This window comes from Bidens hawaiensis, unplaced genomic scaffold (assembly GCF_021521415.1).
Source record: "Bidens hawaiensis isolate Kalapana, Puna unplaced genomic scaffold, B.hawaiensis_p1.1 tig00011861_1, whole genome shotgun sequence".
NCBI lineage: Eukaryota > Viridiplantae > Streptophyta > Magnoliopsida > Asterales > Asteraceae > Bidens > Bidens hawaiensis.
Window position 1 is genome coordinate 47298 of NW_027491946.1, and position 18978 is coordinate 66275.

Here is an 18978-nt window from a genome sequence, read left to right on the forward strand (position 1 = left end):
CCGCAATGCGGCGGGTCTTGTTTAGGGCTGTAAACGAACCGATCGAACACGAACAAGGTCTTGTTCATGTTCGTTCATTAAAAAAATTAATGTGTTCACGAACACAAACGAACAAAAATAAAATCGGTAGAGGCTAGAGAATAAGACCGATGTATTCATCAATGTGAATATTGAAAGCCCGTAAATGAATCGAATGAACACGAAAAATGGCATATTCGTGTTCGTTCATTTAACTTTATAATTAATCGAACAAATAATTATGTTCATGTGCGTTTATTTAAAAATGGATATTTGTGTTCGTTTATGTTCGTTTGTTTAAATTCTAAACAAACATAACTAAACAAAGATAAACGAACATAAATAAACATATACGAACCAATGTGAATGAATATTGAATACAAACAAACATAAACAAACTTAAATATGAAAACACATAAATGAACACAAATTAACAAATGTAAAACCTTTAAGCAGATGACATATCTAAATAATATTTAATTATTTTTTATTAATACATAAACGAACGTTCATGAACATAAATGAACGAACGGAACATTTGTTCATGTTCATTCATTTAGTTAAACGAACACAAATTTTGTGTTCATGTTCATTCGTTTATTAAATAAACGAACATAAACGAACCTCCCGCCGAACAGTTTACCGAACGTTCAGTTCGTTTACAGGCCTAGTCTTGTTACATAGTTTTACTTGAATAAGTGTACAGTTTATGTAGTAAAATTATTGTAACATACATAAGAAACAATAGTGTGTAAATACTAAATATTATTTCCACCTTACTGAAGCTACAGTTTCTGGCTTGGTCATGCTAACAAGTTAAGCAAGATGTTGCATAAACTCTAGCCAAGAATAAACGCAATGACAAGGGCAGATTTTGTTTAGAATGCTTCCGAAATAGGAATGAGCAAAAGATACCGAACTGGTACTTTAGGTACACATTTTGAGGTTTCAAGATCGGTACCGGTACTTTCAATAAATGCAGGGAAAAATAAGATACAAAACTCTTACAATCCAAGAAACCAAACACGGAAAACCAAAATAAAAAGTAAACTAGTTTCATTGTCTGAGTTCAAAATTCACATACCATCAGTTCACACTTCGCTTTAAACTAACAACAGAAGATTGGTCTCTATCTTATGGTTGGACAATATAATCAATTCATCTTACTAATCAACTCATTTATCAGATCTTCACGGTTCCCAGAATCACCCCCAATCCTGAACGGCTTCTTCTTACCCTGCAACGCCTTTTCGGGCTTGTTCAGATTAAAAGGACACAAAAAGTTGCAAACTTCCTTGAAATGTGGGCCCACATTCGCAATCTCGTTTACAATGTCTTCGATACATATAATTTTGTGCTCACCAAGTGCCTGAAAAAACCATTAAGGTGAATATTATATATATTTAAGAGAAACAGAAACAGTAAGACATATAATATTTTTAGTAAAAATAGAAACATGGAGACGTATAATATCTAGTTCGGGCAAAAATGTTTCAGCTCAACCCGACTCGTTTTGAGTAACATGTAAATTACACTTTTGGCCCATTACCAATCCGCGCAACTTGCTCGTTTTAACTAATAAAAACATATAATATACCTGTTCAATGATATTATTATCTGTCAAAGGGTATAACTGCTTGTTAATTTTTGCCAACCCCTTCTTGTATATCAGCTCATTCACACTCTTGAGATTAGGATACCTTTAAATATAAAAAAAATTAATAAAAATTAATACGTCTTTCATAAGACACCAAATAAAGATATAAGCGTTGAAGACAATTTTTAAACAGTATTTGATGAAGCTAAAAGATTATGCATGGCCTTACCCGTAAGTGACATACGGTTCAACTTTTTGTAAGATGCTCAGTGTTCTTTCATTTGCCTTGACAAAAACACCTGTGAACATCCGCCTTAGTCTCAGAGAGTACAAAAGCTTCCTTGTTTGAGGATGCATGTCGCTTTTACTATTAACAAAAAGAGTAATATAAGAAACAGAAAAAAACAAAAAAAGAAACAAAAAAATATAACCAGTAACATACCCTTGTATACGTATAACAAAAAGAAGCTTTGATTGAGATAAATTAGACGTTTTTATTGGTCGTTTTGCCCGATGTTTCATTTTGATAAGATCAGCCTCCTGAATAAAAATGTAAAAAAAAACTGTTAGTTCCATAGAAGATAAGAAAACTTGGTGCAAATAGGTGTCAATTGTCAAATAATGTTAGTTGACAACTTAGGATTGGTTCATTAATCACAAAATAAAATGTAGAACTAATTACCCTGTCACGGTAATCTCTGATAAACTGTTCGGGTTTCTTGATAACAAAATTATCACTTTTTGATTTCTTGACCCGTTGTTCCAACTGCTCTCTTCTTCTAATTGCCCAGTCTTCATTGTTTTTCCTTTTCTTCAAAACAATCTCCGATACATAGTTAAGAGCCTGCGGTTCCTCATCTGCCATGATAGTTGATAACACCTAACAAAAGGCATAACAGCAAAAAAAAAAGTTATACATACTTACATTCGTCTACATATAAAGCGAATAACAATGTACCAAATCACTATAACATCCTATTTAAATTCTACCTCCTAATCACAAATACATATAAAAATTTAACTGTCAATGCAAATATCTATAGTCTAATCATAAGCAAAATGTTTACAAGTCCCGCTATTACCAATTACAATGAGCTACAGTCTTTTTCTCACCTCAACTAATTATGGTTAAACAATATATCTAGAGAAGAAAAAAAGTCAAGCTACACGAGATCCGATCAATAAAAAGCTCGAAACAAGCCGAGCTTCTTCAAGCTCGAGCCAAGCCCTAACATCAAACAAAGCTCGAGCCCTGTTATAGTAACGCGTTTAGGCTTGTTGAATAAGCAACAGGAACTAGAAACAGCGAAGAGCCCTGTTATAGTAACGTGTTTATGCCCGTTGAATAACAATTAAAAACGTATATAAAGTAACTGATATAAATAAACGAGCCGAGCCCAAGCTTGATAAGTTAGAACAACAGTTCAAAATGAGCCGAGCTCGAAACCGAGCTCTCATAAGTCAAAACGAAGCTCGGGCTCAGCTCGTTCACACCCCGTATACCGCATACGGATAAATAAGCAACTGGAACTAGAAACAGCGAAGAGCTGCTTGTTTATTGATTATCCTACTTCAGTAAATAATATACAGGCTGCAAAACAGTAAATAATATTGTTTTTTAATTAAGTAAAAATAATATGAAGTAAATAATCAGATGTTAAATCAAAAGTATCATCAAAAGGCTGCAAACAGTAATTTTTATATAATAGCTATCTTTTAATAAAGAATTTAGTTAAAATAGCAATTCAACAACATTATAATCACTAATGATTCAATCTATAACTTACCGTAAGGATTCGAGAGGTTAAAGATGAAGCTGCGAGAACTGGAACAAGAATGAGAGAAGAGTTTATTAGGTTTTGTGTCTGCACACTCAAAATTGGGTAGATTTTATAACTCGGCCCAAATAAGGCCCATTATTTCAATCGTCAGTCTGGATTAATGTTATTTACAACACATTACTAATGGGCCCAAGGACGAGGTCCGCAAATCGGGTTTTTTTAATACCTGGTTCCGGGTTCAGGTATGACAGTGTATTGGAAAATCGGGTGTTCGGGTATTTTCTCTAAAAACCATACCCTATGCGCCTGGTTCGGGTCGGCTATAAAACCGGTTATTCTAAAACCGGGCATTTGAAAAATCGCATTTTCGGTTTTTTTTTTCTTGTATAGATTGGGATTTTTAAGGGCTGCACTTTTTTAGTCTATTTTTCGGGTGATTTTGGGTATAGATCTAACATTTGAAAAACCCAGTTTCAGGAAAAACCCGGTTTCGGGCATGGAAACGGTTCCGGTTTTCGGGTATTGCCGAGTACACATCGGGTTTGCTTCCGGGTACGGGTTCAGGTAGTAAAAACCCGGTTCCCATTTTTTTGGGTCCAGTTTTGGGTTCTGGTTTTTTGTGCACCTCTAGACCAGAGTCCGAGACAGATTCTTTTCAGAACGAGTTTTATGTTCAGAACTGTGAAAACTGTATAAATCACTTGTTTTATTAATAGTTTATTGAGCGAGTGGGATGAGTGTATAACAATAACCAGCATCTGTATAATACTTAAAGCAACAGATACAAATGTATTATGTGGTTCTTACAGTTCCTGACATTTTTTTTTTGTTCCCATTTGAACACTCTCGGTATATGTATTTATCACAGTGAATCAAGTCTACCGTAGACCATATAATAATCAGGGGGAATTATGAATTATCATTTGGTACTCTTCAGGATTTTAAACACTACTGCATTAGTCAAAATAGAAACATTTGAGGAAAAGACTTCATACATTGAAAGACTTTTTTAAGTTCATGTGACATTACAACAATTTTATTTGATTATTTCTTCTAAGTAATATCTATCTTCGTAAGCGCCTTGAGCATCGACAATCAACCATATCAACTCTAATATGATACATCAGTACCGTAACAATAGAATGTTCTAAAACTAATACATTCCCAGAGTATATCGGTCCACAAATCGTAACCATGACCGAGTGTCGGTTACAAATATTGTTCAAAAGGATAATAATTTCATATTTGATATCCCCAAAAAAATGCTTATACTAAAGCTTACCATTCTCTAGACATCCAAAATCACTGGTTCATTCTAACATTCTCCATCAGGCTAATCAAAAAATTTCTTCATGTTATATGACTCATACCCGAGCCCATTTTGCAGTTTACTTCTTATCACCGGTCTGACTCTCATCCCGTTGTGTGTCTTGTTTATTTTGGCTGTGTTCAACTGGCTGTTTCTTGTCATCTTTTTGCTCTGAAACTTTCATGTTTCTCTGGTTTTTGGATTCTGTTACCATCTCCTTGACGGTTTTTTCCAAGCTGTCTAATCTCTCTTTTACCTCCAATAAATGCGGATTGGATTTTAGTACTTCATCTTCGGTTGCCTTTAACTTCTTGGCTTCTTCAATACGTCTCTTTTCCAGTTCCTGCAATATTGTTTTATGGGCAGATGAATAACCATGAAATATGTGAAGATTATTAAAGTATAACGAGGAGAGTTTGGTTACCGCATCCATTTTCTTCATTTCGTGACGAGCAAATTGAGCAACCAAATAGACAGCTGTCACAAGGAAAAACTAGCCATTATTTATTGGCTAATACACAAAGGGTGGGATTATTTATTCCCAATTTGCTTTTAAGAAACTATCTGAACTAAATTATAATCTACGTTTTGGAATAGAAGGATTTACAAGGTTTAAAGAGTTAAAAAATACTCGTTGGATGAGTTTTGACTCTTTTTTACCAGTTTGACCCGTTAGAGACAAACCAAAACTTGAAAGCTTATATGCATGTGCATGTATAGAGAGAGATGTACCGAGTGAAGGCAAGCAAACAAAGAAGAGCTGAACCAGATGAAAATCAAGCCTGTGAATCAGACACTAAAAGGTGTTAAATCACTAAATTAAGTGTACAACAGATTCATAAAACCAGATAAGCTAATAGCATAGGCTTTCATGATTTTCATTCTACTTTGTATAACAAGAATTTATATAGAGCATCCATAACTTTGTCTGCAGTAATTTAACATTTTTATTGGCGCGGGTGTTTGGTTCATGATCAATCTTGTAGATTGTTAAAACCATTTGCAAGGTATGACAATGTGACCTTTTAAATCAAATACTTCAACCATTAAGCGCTGAGTGGTTGAATCTTGCTTATATTTAGTCTCCGAAGTGACTGATAACAAATCGCAAGAAACTAACACAGAAAGTAACATCAGTTGCATAACAGAAGCTCTCTAGTGATTCGCTTATTTTTATTAACTAAAATCTGGAGAGAAAAAATAACTTTAGGAAATAGAGAATCTCTCAAACATTTCTTATCCAATACACAGTTGCACATACATAAAAATGAAGGATGCAAAAACAAAAAGGATTCGATTTTAAGTTCTTCCAGCGCTATTAATGTTAATATAGTATTGTTTCGGTTTGCTCCAAAAGAAAGGTGAGTCGAAATTGACGTGTTGTGTGGGAGGTATAATGTTAACATGATAGGATTATTCGATCTATGTTATATGCGTTTCATGTAACTTCTTTTTGTTTAAACTTTAAATTCTAAAATTCAGAACACTTATTTAGCAGAAAATTTTCATTTAAGCTTCAGCACTAAATCATATAGAAGGTTAACAATGGTAATTTAAGATATTCAGAGTTAAGACTGTGCAGTCAGAGCATTCATCAAGCCATCATCTTTCATCTAGAGACAAGTCATGACACGAACATTGAATCATTATATTGTGTGCAGGTCTAAACATACTTTTAATCATTGTAATTACTAATATACAAACACACGATCAATTAGTTTCATGTTTTAAGCTTGTAAAGCAGCAAATATTGATCGAAAAAAACGCAAGTCATATGCAATCTACAAACACAAGTGATCGAAAAAACGTTTTTTCAAAGTGAAGAAACAGATGACAAATGTTGGTAGTTTTTGATTGCATGCAAGGTGCCTGATAAAATGGCTAAACTAGATTCATATCAAAATTTGGCCAATAACTCAATAAATGCCTAAAAGTTAAAAAAAAAACGAACAAAAATGATACCCGAATTTCTTCTTCTTAGGCGGAGTGGTGAACAGAATCTTGGCAGCAGTCATGAAATCAAGCTTATCCAGCTCTCGATACGAGTCATGATGAGTCAAACCATCAGTCTTCTCCCCATTATTATTCGGTTCAACAATAGGTTTTTTATCTGTAGATAAACATTTACCTCCTGGTTGTCTAAATCTTCCCAATGTCACGATCCCTATTCTCCTGCCAACCCTTCGCAGCATCATTTCATCAGCAGAAGATAAAGACAGATCGAACCAAAAGATTCAAAAATTCCTCCATACATTAACTCGTCTGTGCCTTGATTAATGACGTCATCAACATAAATAAGCAACCTGTATTTTTTGTTGCTCTCTGCTGCAAACAACGAATCAAGTCTTTTGAGTACTGTTATAGATCAACTGACAGGGGTATACATTGGACTGTAAACTAACCAAATGTTCGACGAACTGTTGGTGAACTTTTAAGCGGAAAGGTTGTTTACGCTCGTTCGTTTAATAAATCAACGAACATGAAAAAGAAATTTCTGATTTCGTTCGATTAACAAAATGAACGAACACGAACAGATGCCATGTTCGTGAGCGTTTGATAATGTTTGCGTTTACGTCCGTTTTTTTATCATTAAATGTTTTTAATACTTTTTAAAGACTTTTCTAATCTTATCATATAAATTCAAGCAAAATTATTAACTATAAAACAAATATAAATCAAAAATATATACGACTATACGAGTATTACATTATTAACTAAAATGTAATATTAACATATGAAAACATTAAACTAAAAAAGCACCAACACAACTCGGTAGCATGACCGAACCATTGACACTAGCCACTCTCAATTAGCCAAATCAAATAAAGCATCATGTTCATGAACCGTTCCCGAAAAGTTCACTTCCTTTCGAAACGAACACGAACAAGTAAGCCTCTAAACGGACCGAACGTTCGGTGAACCGTTCGTCAACCATTCGACAGGTAATTCGTTTATTTAATAAACGAGCAAACATGAACACATGTTTCATTCGTTCGTTCATTTATGTTTGTAAACGTTCGTTTGTGTTCATTTATTTATGTTTCGTTTACATATTAATAGAAAATAGTTAAAATATTATATTTCGTTCGGTTAGTTGTTCGTAAACCGTTCGTTTATCCGATAAAAGTTTAACCGACGAACATGAACAAATTACAGCACTAGTACATATACGACAACTGAAAATGATATATATTAAAAAAATGTTACAGCTACATAGAATGCGAATTAAAAGATTAAAAACTTGAAACCCTAGCTTACAGGTAACAATTAGAAACGTGAATGAATGACCGAATTGAAAGCTTTAGTCTAAAATGAGGCAAATGTTAATAAGTAATAACCTGATGAGTTTGAACAAATTAATGGAAACGGATCGAGTCTGGTAATAATCGGAAGTGATGAAGAAGACGATTGTGTGAACAAAACCTAATTATTTCCCTAAATATTAATAACAATACTGGTTTTGATTTTCGAGAGCTCGAGCTTGCTCGTGAGTCATTTTTTTAAGCATAGAATCGGACTCGGCTCGATTAGTATTTATTAATTAATTTATAAATGTTTTGTAATTATTTTTATCTGTAGATATACTGTATATAATGTAGCAAAGAGAGGCAAATTAAGACACTATTTTTGAAGGTATTTACAAGTAAATGTTGCATATGGTACAACCTTATAGTGGGGCAAAATAGTCATTCTCACGTTAAAACAAAACTCACGGTTTATTTATTATAGTTACAATATTCACCCCTCAATTTTAATTTAATTTAAAGAATAATTATAACAATAACCCTTAATCTTTTACCTAAATCTTATTTTAATTTTCACTTTTAACCCAAATACCCTCATGGTTTTTAAACGTTATTAACTTTTTCATACGTTAATATTTTTTTAAAAATTTATACCATAAAAACGAGCATATTTTAACTTTAATTTGAGTATGATATTGCCATAGTTTTTTCAGTTAAAAAAATACATTTTATATATGTGTATTTCTGTCTGGTTATGATAGTTTTAAATTAAATCGTGAGCCAAACCTTTTGTAACAATTGTTTTTGTAGTCGAAAACCAAGACAGAACCTTTGACAGTTGAAAACAATTGGCAAAAAGTTAAAAAAAATCAACCGTCAAATCAAAGGATGAACGGCTTTACGGTTTCAAACCGAACAATAAACACCCATAAACTTATTACGTAGTCTGCGTTTCCCGCTGCATGGCGCGGACACCCATCTAGTATGTTTTGAAAGGATTATCTTGAACAAGTGTAAGTTTGACTCGAGCTCGTGTAGTACTTTAAATGACCAAAGCTCAACTCAAGGTTACCAGTGCCGGTTTGAAGAAGGGTTGGGTGGTTGACGACCGCCGGATCGATCATCTAGTAGGCTCGATTTTTTTTAAAGAAAAAATTGTATATATTTTTATGCAAAAAATATGTATTTTGAATGTTTAAACTTGTCACACCCTCAAAATCCACTAACGGAGTTTTACCGTCAGAGGGTGTGAACTGGCAGGATCGGAATCATCAGTTATAATCAAACCATAAAATAAAGTTTCAAAACCATGAAAACGTTTACAAGTAATTAAATGCGGAAGCGTAAAAACCTTTAATCAAAAGTAGCGTCACGCAGGACGACTTAAAACCAAAGATAACCGTTAAAAATAAGTTTGCAGGACAAAAGCGTTTTCAATCAATGCATGTTCCTAAACCGCGCGCCCGCCTCGGCTACCTGAGAATAACATACTAAAAGTGTCAACACAAGGTTGGTGAGTTCACAAGTTATATAAAATAAATCGTTTAGCGTTTGCGTTCAGCGTTTTACGTTAAGCGTTTTGCGTAACCACGTTACGGCGTTTTGCGTTACCAGATAGTGTTATGTCAAATTATATATCGATAGGTAGTTAGTCTATACAACAAGTATTACTAAGTGTTCGACACCGAAGCTGACTCGTTTAGTAAGTGCCTTGTCACCAGGTCCTCCAGACCATGGTACGTGTTAGCCAAAATTACACCCGCTCGACCTCCAGTCGAGTTTAGCGTTGGGTGGGGTTTGTCAAACCCAGTAGTACTACTCAACAGTGACTCGCTATTCTAAATATTAACCGGTTCGATGTGTAGGACTTCAAATATTTCGTTTGCCACTTAGCCTTTACAAGTGATATATAATTTGTAACAAAATCTTAAATGCGTTGTGGAGTATGTTATCTTCCCCAAGTGAAAAGCGTTTGAAAACAGTTTAAAGAGGGGAAAGTGAAACTCACTGTTTGCGAAGAATTTCCCAAAATAAATCACCAAGATGCGCGTCACTGAAAAACTCTCTCTAACGTTTTAAAACAACAAAGAGATTTTTCTAAGTGTCGGAATATTATCGAGTCTCTAGACCCGGCACACAATACCTATGCACATAACATGTTTCGTGTTTCGTTCGTGAATCGTGTGTGACTTTAACAAGTGTTTTTGTGACACATCACATGTGTAAGCAATCATATACGTGTCATGTATTCATAACGTACATTACTAGCAATTTTTCCCGTAAGGGCATTTTGGTCAAATTATGACAATCAATTAGCAGTTATTCCCCGCAAGGGCATTTTAGTCAAAACACGACAATTATCTTGCAATCATTCCCCTCAAGGGCAATTTGGTCAAAACACGATAATAAATTAGCAAGTTTCATATTTCATGCATTTTCACAAAACTCAGCAGCTAGTTTCACCGAGACAGAAATCCTACTAGAAAGATTGAACTACTTCACCCATCATAGCATCTAAATTAATTTACCAAAAATCATCACAGAAGCACATATATCTTAGGTTTCCAGAACATATTTTATTACATTTTTATTCCTCATAGTTTTCTCACAATCATCAAATCATTACAGCAAACTCATAACAGTCAGATTCATGCACAACAGAATGTTATTTGCAATTCCCGTTAAACGAAAAATCCAATAAATGCAAGACCACTTGGGTTAGGTTCCTAACTCAATGAGTCAACTTCCAGAAGTGGAACCAACCCAATTGGTCTCGTAGTTCATGAGATATAACATTTACAACATAACCTAACAGCAGGTCTAACAGCTCAGCTTTGCACAACGTTTTTGTAAAATCATAAAAGTTAACTTCTACTTGTCCAAAAATTACAAACTTATACTTTATAGAAACTAGACTCAACCTAGTTTACTGCAGTACCCACAATCTCAACAAACTTTCACGTTTACACTTCGTTACAGTCACTTAAACATCGTATACACATTCTGTCCAGAATCTGTTTGCATCCAAACTCAACATAATAACAATCTATGAACTATCATGCATCCATATAATCCTCTAGACTCCATAAACACCATTCATACACATCACTTACATATTACATACTTGATTAGGGTTTGTGTTTTAACTCAAACAAAGACACAACAATCAACATGCAACAAGATTCAATCTACTTATCAAATCATCATTCAATCAACCACAATCATGTTGGCTATCTACATACACAAAATCGGCAGGTCTAGGGTTTGTGGTTAACCCAACAAACATCAAAATTAAGCTACAAGAATGTAAAGGATGATCAATTATACCTTCCTAGCACCTAGTTCTTGGATTAAACACTTGATTTCTTGATGTATGTGTGTGTGGAAGTCGACGGCAGCAAGGAGCAAAGGGGAGGGGGGGGCCGATCAGGTTGGGATTAATAATAATAATAGTTAGGGTTTAATTTTTAAGGTTATATTTATAGACACACAAGTTACACTCAAGTCCCTCTACTTTCAAGTGTTGTTTTTCTAACTTAACTAACTTAGTTCTTGTTTCTTGTTTAGCATTACACACAATATAATCAAGTAACACATATGTTAACACATAATTATCACATAATTATTATGTTGACGTTTTTCGTTTATTTATCAATCGTTTGCGTCAACTCGTTTGCGTTTCGGTGCAAATCCCGAAAGACTACACATGTAGTAAGTGTTAAGCGTCATTTAAACCCCAGTTTAAATGTAATGAAGTGTGCGTTATAGATTCAATGATCTTTAAGTTTGAATTGACGGAGTTGAGTTAACGGAGTTAACCTGAAATTGACGATTGTCACAAAACTCAATTACTTAACTTATTTAAGCATGTTTTCATAAAATAAATAAATACAAAAAATTGCACAACTCAAATCACAACCAAATGTTTTCATAAAATAAATAAATACAAAAAATTTACGCCCTGCTTGTGGTGCGCGCATATAATGTATATATGTGTGAACCCTCGGGTGGGCAAAAGTAAAATTGCACTAATTTTGACGTTATTTTACTAATCTCGTGAAAATAACGTTAAAAGTGGCGGAAGGTTAATCAGGCATCATGTGGTGGCGTTGATAGCCGAAAGACAAGGGCACATGCACCGATCAGCCGGTGTCCCGATGATTGAGTGCTATGTGCCTTATGTCCAAGGCTTGATGCAAAACTACTATCGAGCCGGGGGTCTCACCGGAAGCAGCCTCTCTATCCCTATGGGATAGAGGTAAGGCTGTCTACATCTTACCCTCCTCAGACCCTACCATAGCATTGCTATTGGTGGGATATACTGAGTACGATGATGATGATGATGAAATCACAACCAAATAAGCTCATTTAAAAACGTAATTGTTTAAATCGTTACTTAAGGCCCAAACATTTTTAGCCTTTAGGCTAATATATTTTAACGATTATCGGAAACGGCCCTGAAGCTTTACTGTGTAAGGTGAAAGTAATAAATAGAAAATAGATCAATCTTATAAGTACATAAGGCTCAAGCTCGAAAAGCTTGGCTTGTGTTGAGCTTTTTAACAATCGGATATTGAGTAGCTCATGAGCAACTCGACTCGTTGACATTACCCCTAGTTTAACAGAACAAGACTTCTAGTAAGTATTTTTTGAAAGCTTTGAATCTATAAAGACAGTGTGAATTTTCAATCATGGTTTTAAATATAAAATGTTTATCATGAAACAGGTAAGATGGTTTACTTTGCAGTAACGTTTTGAATGTTTATCAATTTATAGAACAAGCATAATTTGCTTAACTTAAGTTGCTATAGACGATCTAACACAATAACAAAATTACAAAGAATTGAAGTGAGACCATTGGAATATCAAGACCACGTGGTGTCATAAAATCAAAGTGCAAAAGCAACATGTCATATAACATACACATCAAGGAACATCATGTATAAAGTGGTGAAACACAACCATTCACCACAATGTGTCATACTCAAAATGTTATGTATAACAAAACCATATACAAATAACTGAATAAGTACAAAATAAGCGATGGTTAGTTTGGGCATTCACGCTTTAGTTCGACCGGTTTAAACAAAAATAGACCGAACCACTAGCTATATTAATGAAAGCCGTCACATCTAAAAATATTGAACATACATTTAAAGTCAATGTTGATGGGCTAAAATCGTCAATACGTCAAACTATATGTTGTTGGACCAAAACTGCCAAATTGACAAACTTAAGGCGCACGGGCCTACAGATCCATACAGGTCGTATGCCCAGCTGACAAATCATAATTCATAGATACGAAGATCAACCACTATTGATTTTAAAGGTTTAAAAGATAAACAAGAAAGAAACATATAGTATAAATGCATGAAACACATTTAATGGTTACCAAATCAAAATGCATGTGTCGTACCTTTATAACCAATACAAGAACTAAAAGAAAAGATAATCTAACATAATTTAAGGGCGATGTCGGATGATAATGTACATCATAGGGACCAAATTGTACTGTTCTTGTCTTGTTTTTTTTGTTATATGATGACGGGGGTAGCTCAAGGAAATAATAAAATGGCTGGAACACATTAACGCTAAAAAGGTTAAAAGCTTCATTTCCCGCCCAAACTTATGTAAACAAGTACCCACGTGCTACAGTACGATGTCAACTCAAGACTCAAATCACTGTTCCCTCTGAGCAAGGGACATGCTCAGATAAAGTATTATTATTTTAATCACGGACCAACGGTCCAAAGCTTACCGCTCACAAAGGTCAACTCTCTATGCAAACTGGAGATAAATTAGTTTGTACACTGGACGAAAGGCTTGATCTCTTCTTCTATAAAAAGGGGACTTAGCCATAAACAAGAACACAACAAGATCTGGGCAAATAACATACTCTCCCTGATCTTCCCTTCTTCCTTGAGTAATAGGCTCCTTGCTTATTTCTTTCTTACTTCATAAATATCATAGCTTCACCAAGAACATCATCCAAGAATCGGTTCCAAACATCACGGTTTTGGATCCTCGGTGAACTACAAACAATCAACAACAAACTAGTGAACCTCCTTCTACGTTTTGCAAACGTAGAGGGACACCACGACCTGCGTTAGGTTAACCTGAACCCTTGAAGCTTGTTAGCCTAACCAGTCTCTTCACTATCAATGGTCTTTCTTTGTTGTAGCAACATTATATATTTATCATTTAATTATTATTATTTTTTTAAACCATACTACACAAGCTAAAAATGAAAATAGTTTCATTCCTACATATTGTACAACTCTTCAAACAAAATCTTTTTTGATCTATCATCGACACAAGTTTAGTCATGAATGAGAAATTGAGACCGCACCCGGTGCTACTTAACAATTATATATAGTAAGCGAGCCATATCAAGTGAATTTTAGCTTGCGCTCGAGCTCAAAGTTAAATGAGTCATGTTGATGCGACTCATTTATTCTTAATGAGCTAAAGTTTGAGCTCGATCTTGGCTATAAAATGCTTAAGTTAGTTTGTGGTTCAGCTAGACGACTCGCTTATTTCTGTAAGTTATAGTGAAAGGGTCTGTTAATATGCTGTAGACACGTTACCCCAAATAAATCCCACACCCTCTATCAAACGGCCATTTGACGATTAGTCAAACGGACGGTACATGTTAAGATGTCAAATCATAGCCCTCTACTTTTCAAATGGCCTTTTGACAATCAGACGACCGACTTCACCCCTACTCTAAATAAGCTCATTTACAAGCGAGTCGATTCCGAAGCTATGCCTTGGTTATTTAAAGTGATTTTATAAACAAATTTTATCAAGAAAGATAGCAAAAGAAACCAAATCAGTAATCACAGATCATTACACACTATTATTATTCAAGCTCCACCCTGCATTGATTAGCATCACACTTCTCCACCACACATAATCATCGGCCTCTTACTTTCTGATTAATAAACACATTAATTTATTAATAATTTATAATATCTTTAAACATCTTTTAAAATAATACACTTACACTTTTTATTGTGTTCACTAAATTATCAATAATATAATTATTTTACCTTATAATTTAAAAATCTCACATTAAATTTTTATCATGTAAATATTAAAATACGTTACAAAATGTGAATTTTAGTTGTAGCTTAATTTTGCAAATTTACTAGCCCAGAATTAAAGTAGGGGTGCAACAAGTCAAGATGACTGAGATCGGATCAATAAAAAACTCGAACTGAGTTGAGCCTTGTCAAACCTAAGTTGAGACCAAGCCTCAAATAAAGCCCGTTTAGTTAAACCATGAACTCAGGCATTTTATTTGTATGTGAAGATTGTTTAGGCTTGTCGAGCCTTAATGAGCCTTATGTACTTTAGGTTTGAACTCTTTTGGACGTTTATTTATTAATTTTACATTGCACAACCGAGCTCGAACTGAATTTTGGCTCGTTAGGGTACTGCACACGAGCCCGAGCCGCACTTAGGCTCGTTTACGGATACTTTAAAACATATATAAATTCAAAATCTATATACGAGCTGAGTCCGAGCCAAGTTTAAAAACACAACTCACGAGCCGCGCTCGAGCTTAAAAGCACGACTCAAAGCCCAATTCAAGCTATAAAAAGTGCTCGAAACAAGCCAAGCTCAAACTCAAGTTCTTATAAGTTAAAACGAGCCGAGCTCAAGCCTAGCTGAGATTGGGGCTCAACTTGTCTTGTTTACACCCCGATATAAAGCCCATATCAGGCATTATTAATTAACATTTTTTTTAAATTACCACGGGTCTTCTAGCTTAGTGGTAGCCTAGTTGCTTTTCTTAGAAGACGTCGTTGGTTCGAGTCTCGATGCCTACATCAGGGTAGGCAATCTACAAGAGATTTTCGAGACAGACATGAAACGTCAAATAACCGGAGAAAATTGAATTCCTTTACAAGTCGACAAGGAAAAAATGTTGTTAAAAAAATATATATTATTTAAAATTATCGTATTTATGTATAGATTTATCTTTTAATTTTACTACATACATATATACAAGAGTGGTGGTGGCCCGCCAAAAAGCAGAGGATGCTATACTTATATATCTTACCGGAGACACCAACTTCCATCGATTCTTTTCTCTCCGGCATGTTATATTAATATCATTACCAACATTTGCATTCAAATCCAACCTATGCATTTCATATTTTCAAAACATTAATCAGTTGCAACTGAATAATGTTGTGTAGAGGAAACTCGACAAAATGCCGAAAGGAAGGATCGGTGCCCGTATACCTCAATGTATACGATCTCACCTCCGCTAACAGCTACGCGTATTGGCTCGGCCTCGGTGTATACCACTCCGGCGTACAAGGTTTGATTGTTTTATATTATTATATACACACCTTCTGACATCTGATTCCACACAGTTCAAACTGTCGTTTAAATAGAGGTTGAATATTGTTTTAAAACAATCGTCTGAATATTGTTCAAACAGTTGTTTTGAGTTCTGACCAATAATTTTTAAAGTTTGACCTTTTCTTGAACGACTGTCTGAGTGTTTTGTGGATGACGGTTTAATCATGTGATATCAGATGGGGTGGTGTACCTTTAGCATGACCGATAAAATAATTTCGGACTTGTTATATTTTATTTTTTTAATTTTTGTTTTCGTGATACTAGATAGAGGTTGGACGACCGTTTTGACGAAAAGTTTGATAGTCTATGGTTAGAACAGTTGTCTGAATATTGTTCAAACGGTTATTCTAAGTTTCTAACCAATAATTTTTAAAGTTTAACTTCCAGTGAACAGAATGGCCGTCTGGATGTTGTTCAATCGGCTGTTCTGAATTCTGACCAATAATCTTTAAAGTTTGTCATTTCTTGGTCAAAACGACTGTCCGAGTGTGATATCAGATGGGGTGGTGTACCTTTAACATGATCGATATAATAATTTCGAACTTTGTTTTTTATTTTTAAAATTTTGTTTTTGGGATATAATTAGTTCATGGAGTTGAGTACGCATTCGGTTGTCACGAACAAGATACGACAGGAATTTTCGAGGGAGAACCAAAGCAATGCGAAGGTTTTACTTTCAGAAAGCAGATCCTGATCGGATGGACGGAAAAGACACTAAGAGAGGTAAGAACAATTATGGAAGATTTAGCCGATGATTACAAAGGAGTTTCATATAATCTCATCACCAAAAACTGCAATCACTTTTGCAATGATGTATGCATTAGACTCACCCGTAAATCGATCCCTAGTTGGATCAATCGCCTCGCTAGAATAGGTATGTAGTAAGTGTAAGATTAAGAAAGACTGAATTAATTATTATTCAATACAGTTTCATAACTCTCTCACTACACATGGTCTTACAATATATAGGCCTAATAAGTCTGTGGGCCCTAATATGTTTTCTGTGACATTGTGACATGTTACAGGTTTTATGTGCAACTGCATAATTCCCGCGAGTATAAGTACAACTAAAATTGGAATTGAAGGTAACAAAGTGCATAACGAAGGCGAGACGAGGAAATTGAGGAGTATGTCGACTTCGACATGTAGTTTTTCACCGGAATATGAGAAATCGTCTTCCGCAGGGGCGAGTAGAAGTCATAGAGTCACAGCTTCTCTTCCTCCACCTTCACCTTCTAGATTCTTTTAAATCCTAACAAGTTGTAATCAAACTTTTGAGTTAATTTCTTTTTAATTAAAGTTTTTGTTAGATTTATGTAATCATCATGTTCTGGCTTTGCTTCTCATAGAAGGCTTTTGTAATTATTATTCTCTGCAACTGTTTCTCACCTAACAAGTTGAACCTTAAAAACATTATAACTCATAAATGTTTTGAAAACATTCTCTCTGTAACGGTTTAAAAAACTCACGGCTCGTTCAAAATCAACTTGTTTGTAGCCAAGTTATTGTAAGCTCGTTTGTTGGCTTGTTTCAACATGTTAATGTAACTTATAATCTAAATTTTAATACACACACGTACTATAAATTCTTTAGTTTATAAATTGCGTATTACGTGTATGTTAAAAATATTGTTACGTTTACTCAATAAAATTAGAATAAAATAAAATATAAAAAGCAATTGGCTTGAGCTTTTTACCAACCAAGCTTGAACTCAACATTTCAGCTCATTAAGATAAATGAATCAAGCCTGAGCTCAACCTAACTTGACTCGGCTCGTTTACAGCCCCACTTAAGATCAAAGAGACAAAAGACCGTACAAACACAAGAAAAATCAGCTAAATATCGAATTAAAGTTGATGTGTAACTTCAAAGCTCAAAGGGCACATATCTTATTTGGCTCAAGTAGTTACTACTTTCCAGGAAGAGCACGATGGAATATACTATTGCGGTAGTTGAAATATGACGGATTTTCATGCTACATTAGAATACCTCGCTCCTTATACAATATTTTATAATATTATATATATTGTCAAGCCAGTGCTGAACTGCTGGCTATGAGGCAGGGCTGAGTGGTCGATCCACCCCTGCCCAACAGCCCGATAGGCACAACTTTTTTTTAAAAAAAAAAATTATATATATTTTATTAATAGAAAATATGTATTCCTAGTGTTTAAACTCAATCACTCAACTAATTTAGTGTCCAAATTTTTTCTGCCTTCGGCCTAAAAGTTTTTCACGATTTTCGGAGACGACTCTGTTTCAATCTTAGGCAAATGCTTTGTCTCCTTTGGACTATACATTTACATATATGGTCAAGTGTTATCATTGTGATGTATTGCTTAGACACTGTTTAATGATGTGAAAAGAAATGTAGGACCGTTCAATTATGCAAAAAGAAATAGAATAAAAATGGCATAAAAACCCGAATATAATGGTGAAAATAGGGAGCGGGTTGGGTTGTCAAGATTCAAGAACGATGACAATTATGAGAATTTTAATCTTTTAGAGGTCCGGTTCAAGGATATTATTTGGTCATCCAACGTCGATTATTTGAACCGGTACCAAACTCATTTATCCTTACCAAACCAAATGAATTATTTAGGTTGGCATTTGATTGAATTAATTCCAATTTATTTAACAACCAAAACATAG

The 18978-nt window shown here is 34.5% G+C and overlaps 3 protein-coding genes across 4 annotated transcripts; 1 reads left to right on the forward strand and 2 right to left on the reverse strand.

Annotated features, from left to right (window-relative positions):
* Nucleotides 1–1121: 1121 nt before the first annotated feature.
* Nucleotides 1122–3472, reverse strand: LOC143539324 (large ribosomal subunit protein uL30z-like). Of its 2 annotated transcripts, none has more exons than XM_077032664.1 (6): nt 3403–3472; nt 2298–2495; nt 2058–2155; nt 1845–1982; nt 1616–1718; nt 1122–1387 (listed from the first exon to the last, which is right to left on the reverse strand). In XM_077032664.1, exons 2-6 carry the CDS (start codon nt 2478–2480, stop codon nt 1172–1174), a joined length of 738 nt encoding a protein of 245 aa, XP_076888779.1. In that variant the 5' UTR covers nt 2481–2495; nt 3403–3472; the 3' UTR covers nt 1122–1171. The 2 variants fall into 2 exon arrangements, with proteins under 2 accessions (XP_076888779.1, XP_076888781.1); XM_077032666.1 differs by having other exon boundaries at nt 3399–3441.
* A 1050-nt stretch (nt 3473–4522) lies between these two features.
* LOC143539325 (uncharacterized) lies at nt 4523–8105 on the reverse strand. The gene is made up of 5 exons (XM_077032667.1): nt 8044–8105; nt 6668–7030; nt 5438–5487; nt 5130–5182; nt 4523–5048 (listed from the first exon to the last, which is right to left on the reverse strand). The coding sequence occupies exons 2-5, from the start codon at nt 6898–6900 to the stop codon at nt 4785–4787; spliced, it is 600 nt and encodes a 199-aa protein (XP_076888782.1). The 5' UTR covers nt 6901–7030; nt 8044–8105; the 3' UTR covers nt 4523–4784.
* Nucleotides 8106–16137: 8032 nt separating this feature from the next.
* Nucleotides 16138–17708, forward strand: LOC143539326 (deSI-like protein At4g17486). Its single transcript, XM_077032668.1, has 3 exons — nt 16138–16282; nt 16913–17200; nt 17352–17708. The coding sequence occupies exons 1-3, from the start codon at nt 16147–16149 to the stop codon at nt 17573–17575; spliced, it is 648 nt and encodes a 215-aa protein (XP_076888783.1). The 5' UTR covers nt 16138–16146; the 3' UTR covers nt 17576–17708.
* The last annotated feature ends 1270 nt before the right edge of the window (nt 17709–18978 follow it).